Below are 10,152 nucleotides of genomic sequence, written 5' to 3'. Positions count from 1 at the left end.
TTATGTGTCTCTTACTAATTTAAACTAGCTTTACCTTGCGAATCCTTCACTTAAGATCTCTGTCACAAGTAGCCACTATGAAACAGCGCATCTCCTTGGAGAAACAGGACACATAAGTAAACAAAGCCAGAGCATTACCTGAGTAACTCTGTCCACAGGCAGCCATCAGCATATGTCCATTTGTGTACACAAAGATAGTCTTTCAAATCCGGGATCCTTCGCAATCCTATCCAAATTGTAGAAGTAACCAATTAAGAATCCAGTAAATGGATCCAAGCTGCAATTCTACAAAAGAAAAATCTTACTTTGAAGTTTTAAAAAGCTTTTACCTTAGAGCTACACGATACTTTTGACCTAACTTCTCCAGCTCATCCATGACATAGTCCGTGTCTCCGTGATACAAGGAGGGCCTTTCACTCGGAAGTTCAGTGAGGTCCTTCACTCCTTCTTGTTTGGTGAAATATTGGGTAAAAGTGTTGGTTTATTCATTCTCCTTAGAGTAGTATTTATACATAGAGTAGGTTAGGGTTTTGTCCTTGGATATGGAATATACAATATGTGAACTATTATACGATATATATATCGGAGGCCCATTATTTGGATTCAAGACCTCCTCCCTTGTAACTGAAGATAAGTGTAACACCCCGACTGCCACCTCTTAGTGGGCCCCATGTCCAATCACAGTCTATGGGCCCACTTTTCTTAATGGGCCTCACGTCCTCTCACTAGGCCCGTGAGTCCATCAATATCTGATGGACAGTTTGCTACGTCCGGGAGACTTTAAAGACTTGTTACCGTCCCTACAAATCACCACATGATCTTTCCTTGTGTTTTGTCCTCACTCGCACAGTTCCGTCAATCACTTTCCGGAAGGTCACCCATCCTGAGACTACTCCAGCATAAGCACGCTTAACTGTGGAGTTCTCTCAGGATCCTTGACCGAAAAGATAAGTGCACTTTGGTGACATAGGTGGTCAAATCAATTCTCTTAAACCTCTTCGCAAGTCTCTGAAACCGGGGTGCCACAATAAGTATCCATTAAGACACCACAAGTAAAGCAAACCCTAAAGCCATCAAATTTAAACAGAATTGTTGCTTACTAGTTACTACTGTTTCAGAGCTTAATTTGTGGCTTATCATCTTTTTCATTACAACAAACTTTTGAAGTTTCTTTGCTCATTCATCATTGAATTGAAGAAAGAAACCCTAACAATCTGATAGACCTCACCAAGTTTCTGTGAGGAAGAAGACAGCACGTGCAGAGATTGGCACGAGTGAGATTGGGAATTAAGAGGACCGGTGGATGCAGATATTTTGTGAGAAGCAAGTCAATGGTCACATGTGGATGCTGAGGGAAAATATCTGGCTTCAACGGTTCACCTCAGCCTATAAATAAGAAGATGCAATGTATCTGGCTTTTTATGCAAGATTGATGTACAACTTCTCTTACGTGGGATTTGAGGGTAAGTGTTTTAGATAATATGATGATCTAAACACATACTTGCGTGGTTTAGCTATTTACTAAGAGATATCTATTTCAGTCTTATCACAATCTTAAAATGATGAGAGAGAAATGGAAACTACGAAAGGGCAGAAATGAGCTCTCTTGCAACACACGAGACAACGAGAGTTTTAGGTTTCTTCTTCTACTTCTTCTTTTCTTTTTCAGATGTAAGAATCGAGCAGAAAGAGTGAGAAAGAGGCTTAGTTTGTTCAAATTAAGGGTTTAGTATTTAAACCGAACCAAACCAAACAAAATTGATGTGGGCTCGGCCCATACACGAAGCTCTGATGAGTCTTTCTTTGACGGAAGCTGAGGGAGTTCAAAATGGAAGATGATGAACAGCAACCGATGGTTATTCAAATCAAACCGGATGTTTCTGTTGGAAAGAATCTCTCATCAAGTGACACTGTTTCAATTGGTGTTATCTCGGCGTGGGAAAATCCACCGTAAGCAATGTTTCTTCCTTTTGATGATTAAAGTGTTGCGTTTTGGTTTTTGATTGTGGTTCTAATCTGATTGATTTTTTTTTTTTTTTTTTTTTATTTTGAATGAGTTTGAGGAAGAGATTGGAGTTGAGAGCGGTTATGATAAACGATGGAGAAGAAGGTGTCATTGTTGAAAAATGGGTTGAGCTTGCTAATGGCTGTGTTTGTTGTATTGTTAAGCATAACATTGTTCAAGTTCTCGAGCAGCTTGTTCAGAGAAAAGACATGTGCTTTTTTTATATCTCTAGTGAAATCCCAAAATTTATGATCCTTTGCTTTATTTATAGAGACTTATTGAGATATCTGTGATGATCGTTATCGCTAAAGCTCTATACTTTGGTAAAGGCTTAAAAGCCTTTACAACATAGGCATATATTGTCAATCTAATTTGAAGTTTTGGTACTTCTTTTTAGTTTGTCTTTTTAGTCCTCTATTTGGAATATTACTTCCCTGAGTTGTAGTTGCCAATTACTGAGACAATGCATTTTTTATTTGTTAGACATTCTGCTTTTGGTTTCTCAAATGTAGACTTGATCATATATTGTGGAGACTACATGTATAGCAAATCCGGCTCCACTGACTTCTATCCTTTGGTTGGATGAACAGTTAGAATCAAAAGTCAAGCTTGACTGCATTGTTACTGTGAGTAGTGAACTCTTAAATCTGATTCACTTCTCCTTTGTTAAGCTTTCCATTGCTTTTATAATTCTAGTATCATCTTATGCACAACAGAGGGATTAAAATACATAGAATTGTGTTATCCACAATAGTTTTCTTAAAATTGGATAAACAAAAGAGATTGATCAAAGCTTTCTGATTGATAATGTAAAAGAACATAACTGCTTCTTTATATAGAGGAGACTTGATTACTGGAATCAAAACAAAACAAAACTCCTGCAAAACTAGCACAAGCGTAAGACTTGGCAAATCTAACTTATTCAGAACTAATGGAACATATAAACTCAAAAACGACTTGCTTCAAACACGAATACTTATTCAAGCTTTGACCAGTTCCTAACATTCCTTCCCCCAAACTGAATGCACATTCCAGTTTGCTTCACGTCTTTTGCAACTCCTGAACTCCAAGCATACTTCTCATCTTCTCAAAAGTTTCAAGCTTCAACGGTTTTGTCATGACATCAGCTACTTGGTCTTTAGTTCCACAATGAGATAGATTAACTTCTTTCTCCTTCACCAGATCACGCAGAAAATGAAATCTGACCTTAATGTGTTTTGTTCTTCGATGAAAGACTGAATTCATTGATAACTTAATTGATGAACTCTTATCACAATTCTCCTCCTCTGCTTGATCGAAAACACCAAGTATCTTCTTCATCCAGAGACACTGAGTTGCACAGACAGACGCAGCAACATACTCTGCCTCTGTAGTAGACAAAGTAACAACTGGTTGCTTCTTAGAACTCCAAGCAACCGCTGCAGTACTCAGCACAAAAACGTACCTAGAAGTACTTCTCCCACTATCTATATCTCCTGAAAAATCACTATCTGTGTACGTCTTCATAATGCCGTCCCCATCATCCCTGTACTTGTACATCAGCCCCATCTGCATAGTTCCTTTGATGTACCTCATAACTCTTTTAACAGCCACAAGATGAGCTTACTTTGGTTGCATCATGAATCTGCTAAGGAAATATGCTGCAAACATAATATTAGGTCTTGTAGCTGTTAAATACATCAAAGATCCTATCAATTGCTTGTATAGTGATGGATTTGCATTTTCTCCCTCCATGTTCTTTGACAACTTTGTACCAGGAACCATTGGATTGTTCACTGGATTGTAGTCCTCCATTCCAAAGCGCACAAGCATCTCTGCAGCATACTTTCTTTGGCATAAGAAAATACCATCTTCTTCTTGCTCCACTTCCACTCCTAAGAAATAAGACATCTTCCCCAGATCTGTCATTTCAAATTCTCGCTTCATTGAAGCTTTCAACTCGTCACACAATCTTGATTCATTACCAGTGAAGATCAAATCATAAACATATAGGCTTACAATGATAATTTTTTCTCCGGATTCGTTCTTGACGAACAAGATGTGTTCATTCTCGCACTTGTTGAACCCTTGATTGGTAAAGTACTCCTCGATCTTGCTGTACCAGGCTCTTGGAGCTTGCTTAAGACCATAAAGTGTCTTCTTCAGCTTGTACACCTTATGCTCTTCACCTGTTTTTACATATCCTTCTGGTTGCTCAACAAATACAGTCTCCTTTAGCACTCCGTGAAGAAACACACTTTTGACGTCAAGTTGGTATACAATCCACTTCCTTCTCGCAGCTTCAGCTAATAACATTCTGATAGTATCCCATCTCGCCATTGGTGCAAAGACCTCGCCGTAATCAACACCATGTATTTGAGAGTAGTCATTTGCCACTAGTCTGGCTTTATTCATAACTAGCACGCCATTTTCTTCTTCATCATGGCTTATTTCCCAACTCCATCTCTACCCTTCATCAAAGATGACGTCCCTACTAGCGATGACCTTGTTTGTTATGGGATCAAACATCTTGTATGCCTTAGAACCTTCACTTACTCCAAGGAATACACATTTCTGACCTCTGTCATCCAACTTCACCCTTCTTTAGCTTGGGATATACGCATATCCTACACAACCAAATACTTTGAGATGCCCAATGTTTGGCTTAGCTCCTGTCCAACACTCTTGAGGAGTCTTCTCTTTCACAGCAGAAGTAGGGCATCTGTTTAAAATGTGAGTTGTCCAACTTGCACCTTCTCCCCAAAACCTCTTGGGCATTTTCTTCTCCATGAGCAGACATCTAACCATATTAATGATTGTTCTATTTTTTCACTCGGCTACACCGTTTTGTTGTGGCGTGAATGCAGCAGTGACATGTCTCTTGATTCCATGTGATGCACAAAAATCATTGAATTCTTTGGAAGTGAACTCTCCACCACGATCACTTCTCAGGCAGTCTATCTTCATTCTTGCTTCATTCTCCACCATTAACTTAAAGCTTTGAAAGAATGAAAACGCTTCACTCTTCGATTTCAGCAAGTAAATCCAAGTTTTTCTACTGAAATCATCAATGAAGCTAAGAATATACCTCTTTTCTCCAATGGTAAGAGGCTGGATTGGACCACAAAGATCTGTGTGTACGAGTTGTAGCTTCTCGGTTGCTCTCCAATTAGCTTGTTTAGGAAATGTCTCTCTGTGTTGTTTCCCTTTCGCGCATACTTCACATACTCTTTCAACTTTCTCGATGTTTGGAAGTCCCACCACCATATGTTTATTTGAAAGAAGTTGTAGACCTTGCAGGTTTAGATGCCCAAATCGTTGTGACACAGATTCGACTCGTCACTGGAGACTTGCAAACATGATGTTGATGGAGCATCAACTAAAGCATCCGCCAGCAAGACAAACATTCTGTTTGCCGTCATTTTTGTGCGCATAATTAGACCCCAATCCTCATGAAATACTTTGCAGCTCCCATCCTTTATCAAAATTGCAAACTTCCTCTCTTGTAGTTGCCCTATACTCAATAGATTTGTTGTGAGATCAGGGACATAATACACGTTTGGCACAATATGACTCCTTCGTTTTAAGACCCGCTTCACGCTTCCTTGGCCTTGTACTCTCATCCATGCATTATTCCCCAATCTCACAATGTGCATGAGCTTCTCATCCAAATCAGTAAACCAACTACGATCTCTAGTCATGTGGTTCGAGCATCCAAAGTCTAAAAACCAAACAAGGTCTCTTTGTGAACCTTCTTCTTCAACAAACGCCATAAGCAAGAGCACTTCCTTCTCGTCAAGCTCGGCATAGTTTGCTTTGCTGTCCCAAGTAGGACATTCTGAATGATAATGTCCTAACTTGTGACATCGGAAGCATTCGATGGTGGCTCTGTTGCTTCTTCCTCAAACTTGTCCTCCTCTATAACTCCCTCTAGCAGATCCTCTTCCTCTGCCTTCATATGACACTTTCAGCACTTGGTCTTCTTTGACATCACCACTCATACGTTGCTCCTAGACAAGAAGACTGCTTTGTTTTTCATCTAGTGTAAGTATATCTAGGTTGTTAGATTCTTCAATTGAGCATACTACGTAGTTGAACATCATGGTCAGAGATCTTAGGATCTTCTCTGAAATGGTATTCTCCGTAAGCGTATCTCCGTTGACTCGCATCTTCTTTGCTATTGCAAGAGCTCTTGCAAAATAACTGTTTACGTTCCCCTTCTTTCATCTGGAGCATCGCGTACTCCTTGCGTAGCGCTTGAAGCTGTGCCCTCTTCACTTTGGTTGAGCCTTGGAATTTCTGCTTCATGGTTTCCCAGATTTGCTTACTTGTCTCTGTGTTAAGTATTATGTCAAGAATCTCTCTATCAGTGGATTGATAAAAGAAGTTCTTGAGCTTTAGATCCTTTAACTTCTGCTTATCGATCACTTTCTGTTCAGCTCCGGTCGGAACCCCGTCACACGTACTGATCCCATTCTCTATGAGATCCCAATACTCTTTCGAACGGCTGAAATTCTCCATCAAACGAGCCCAATGGTCATAGTAGCCATCAAACCGTGGGATAGCGGGAAAGACAAAACCTTTTCCACTGTTACTGCTATCTCACAGCTGAATTTCTTGTTCTTCTCACTCCTCTCTCGGATATCTCTCAGGTCTCTTTTGTGATGATGCTCTGATACCAATTCTTAAAATTGGATAAACAAAAGAGATTGATCAAAGCTTTCTAATTGATAATGTAAAAGAACATACCTGCTCCTTTATATAAGGGAGACTTGATTGCAGGAATCAAAACAAAACGATAACTCCTACAAACTAGCACAAGCGTAAGACTTGCCAAATCTAACTTATTCAGAACTAATGGAACCTATAAACTCGAAAACGACTTGCTTCAAACACGAAGACTTATTCAAGCTTTGACCAGTTCCTAACATTTAGGTCTCTTCATCATTTATATGCTTATAGCTAGGGATTCTCTTTTTTTTTCTGGTTACTTCTTTATAGCATATGTCTCAAGTTGCATACTCTCTCCCTGGTTCTAGTAATTTAGTCCTTAGAAATTTATTTCCTAATGCCTTTACAGACTTAGCTGCTTGAACAGGTTGTGGATGCAAAAAATCTTCATTTTCAGCTAAATGAGCGCCTTGACTCATCCTCGTTTCCCGAGGCTTTTAATCAAATAGCATTTGCAGTAGTCATATTGTGACTCAACCAATTTGGTAAACTAACTTATCGCATTCTGCATCTTCCGTGACAAGATTTGTTTTGGGTTTGTATTGTAGGACACAATAATAATGAACAAGGTGGACTTGATTTCTCAAGAGGAGTCTGATGAATTGGAGAAGGAGATTCATTCCATCTACTCGCACGCTAATGTGATACGATCTGTTAGGTGCCAAGTTGATTTGTCCAATATATTAAACTGCCAGGCATATGATTCAACTGTTAAGTCTATGAAATTTCTCTTCTTTGTTCGTGTACTACTTATGTTTTTTTTTCTGTAAAAGCTGATCTTTTTTTCCCTGTTCACTCAAGAAATTAGCATGTTAGTCATGTGGAATCACTGCTGGAAGCAAATAAATCATTAACACGATAGATCTTCATGATAGTGGAGTAAGGGCTCTATGCATCAGCGAGCCGCAACCTATAAACCTCGATAAGGTAGCAAATTTATTAAACATTCTTGGATAACTAGTTAAGAAAATAGTGTACTTTGTTACACACCAACTTGTTCTCGGATTGACAGGTTCGTTCATGGATAGAGGAAATTCTGAGGGATAAGAAATTGGAGATGGATATATACCGTTGCAAGGCTGTGCTGAGCATTCATAACTCAGACCAGCTGCATATATATTGCTGGTAATGTAGTCATGAATTTGTTGGCAGCGTAAACATCAAATTGAGAAAATATGCGAATCTATTAAATAAACGAAATTAGAAAGGAATTACAACGATAGAATATTAAAGCATAAAATAAATCACGCATGCGAGATATGAAATCTCTTTCCTTAATTCAATAAATCGGTCGTAAGTGCTTTTGGAAAATTACGATTTATGAATCCCAGGATACAACCGATCACGAACTATTACTGTAGCACACCAGTAATAGAATTGATGCGAACAGATCTACGTTATACTGTCGAGACTACTAAGCTAAGAACTTACTTGGACGAAAAAAGAGAGAGAAGAAGAAGGGGCGGTGGTCTTTAGGAACTAGGAGTCTTTATGTTTTTGAGTGTGTGAAATAATGAGAGGCTGCGCCTCTATATGTAGTGGGAGGAGGTGTGTCTCGCGAGAATATTCGTGGAGTACTCCGCAAGTTCCTTGGAGTAGTGCCTAAGTTACTTGGAGTTCACGCCAAGTCTTTCCAAAAAATAAGTGGGCCTGAAGCGATCCAAAACATTCTCAGCGAGGCTAGAATTCCCAAGATCCCAAGAGCCCACGACCCATGGCCCGCACCCAACCCGACCCGGTTTGGTTCGGTTTGGCATGCGTGTGGGAACCTTCTCTCTTCCTTCTACAAACTTTTGAAATTAGATGAGTGTGAAACCATATATATAGGTGAAAAATCAGTCATATTTCCGATGTGGGATATTTCCCAAACCATCCCAATTAGCTCACTTCACACTCTTATTTCTCATTCAAATCGACTCCGTTTTGGACGTATGAGTATACCATCTTGTAGTACTCGTTACCAGATTTCCATTGCACTATTGACCCGACAATTCCGTTCAGCCATTTGACCGGAATTTAGCCGGAAAGCCGCCGAAAGTCACTGTCCCAAAACCTGCAATTTTGAGAAACTTATTTTTGAAAATTCAGTTCCAAAAATCCCCCACATGAATAGAAATAAGTCTAAACATATGATGACAGAACTAACCCTATAGACTGACACTACTAGGTAGACTAGACGAGCCTTCAAGAGTAAATGCGAAAACTAACTATATCTGAGTTGGTGGCGCTTTTCAACCTTGAACCGACTCATTGTTATACCTGTCGAGTTTACTCGGCTTGATGGTGAACATGATGCCTTGAACCATCCAGAGTTGTATGTAAACTTAGACAGCAAGTATAACACAACTTCGTTTTCTAGTAAAACGAGGTTCTCTATTGTGTTCATTGTGGCCTTGAGCATGCCTAGTTAATCATGAGTGAACTTAGAGAGTATAACCTTACATATTCTCCTAGAAACGGCCCCATTTCACACTCACAAGGTGATTTTAATAGCTGCTTGTATTTAAAGAAATATCCTGAAAGTATTTCAAATATTTTACAAACCAAGATTTCAAATCATTAAAAGCATATGCTTAACCTCTAACATACAAGAAGCAGTTTACATCAGTTTAGGAACTGGGAAAAGACAACAGTCTCTTAGTGCTTGTAGCAGATTCAGCTTGATTTAGTTTTCCTTTTGAACCTAGGTCATGGGGTCTTCAGACCATCCCAATTAGCTCACTTCACACTCTTATTTCTCATTCTCAAACTAAAAGAGAAGACCAGCCATAGGATTGGTTTTTGTGTTGTTTAGCATCAAGAATGAAATCATCTTTATAATAACGAGCTTTCATCACCCCGTCAACACAAAGAGTTTGGATAATGTATTAGGCGCCATGCTTGTTTTGCAATTAAAGTGTCATTGAATTTTTCCAAATCTCTAAATCCTAATCCACCCTCATTCTTTGATAATTTTAGTTTATTCCATGCAATCCAAGAAATTCCATGGTGATTCGAGCTTCTTTCTCACCCGAAGTTCATTAAAAGCAACTCTATTTCTGATGTAACCCCCTTTGGAAGCTTAAAACACGATAATTCATAGACTGACATTGAGATAACAACAGATTTTAGCATTATCTCTTTTTCGGCAGGGGAGAGCGGTTTTGGACTCCAGCTTGACGTGTGTTTCTGCACTCGGTCTATAATGAAGCCAAACATTTCATTTTTCTTGAGACCAAACTGTTCTGGTAGACCCAAATATTTCTTCTCTCCTCCATGATTCGCTATGCCCAAAACATGTTTCAGTCTGTCTTGAGTGGACCCATATACTCTTAAGCCGAAAGTTATCATTTATTTTGATGTATTTATCTTCTGGCCTGAATAGTACTCATAAACATCAAAGACATCTCTTAAAGCTTGTCATTTCTTCTTATTAGCTTGACAAAAAAAGAGTGAAT

At 39.1% G+C, this 10,152-nt stretch overlaps 1 protein-coding gene and 1 pseudogene across 6 annotated transcripts; one reads left to right on the top strand and one right to left on the bottom strand.

Annotated features, from left to right (window-relative positions):
• The first annotated feature begins 1,439 nt into the window (after positions 1-1,439).
• LOC104728646 (uncharacterized) lies at positions 1,440-7,844 on the top strand (annotated as a pseudogene).
• LOC147934917 (uncharacterized) lies at positions 2,789-7,085 on the bottom strand. 6 transcript variants are annotated; one of them, XR_015570463.1, is made up of 3 exons: positions 5,073-6,983; positions 4,004-4,982; positions 2,789-3,906 (listed from the first exon to the last, which is right to left on the bottom strand). XR_015570463.1 is itself a non-coding variant. In XM_087470974.1 (2 exons), exon 2 carries the CDS (start codon positions 6,503-6,505, stop codon positions 6,056-6,058), a length of 450 nt encoding a protein of 149 aa, XP_087327100.1. In that variant the 5' UTR covers positions 6,506-6,656; positions 6,734-6,983; the 3' UTR covers positions 2,789-6,055. The 6 variants fall into 6 exon arrangements, 1 of the variants encoding a protein (XP_087327100.1); XR_015570464.1 differs by having other exon boundaries at positions 4,004-6,656; positions 6,734-6,983; XR_015570461.1 differs by having other exon boundaries at positions 2,789-4,982; positions 5,073-6,656; positions 6,734-6,983.
• Positions 7,845-10,152: the final 2,308 nt, after the last annotated feature.

This window comes from Camelina sativa, chromosome 11, assembly GCF_030686135.1.
Source record: "Camelina sativa cultivar CO46 ecotype springtype chromosome 11, ASM3068613v1".
Taxonomy (NCBI): domain Eukaryota; kingdom Viridiplantae; phylum Streptophyta; class Magnoliopsida; order Brassicales; family Brassicaceae; genus Camelina; species Camelina sativa.
Note: the sequence above shows the minus strand (reverse complement) of the source record. Positions and strands in the feature narration are given on the sequence as shown.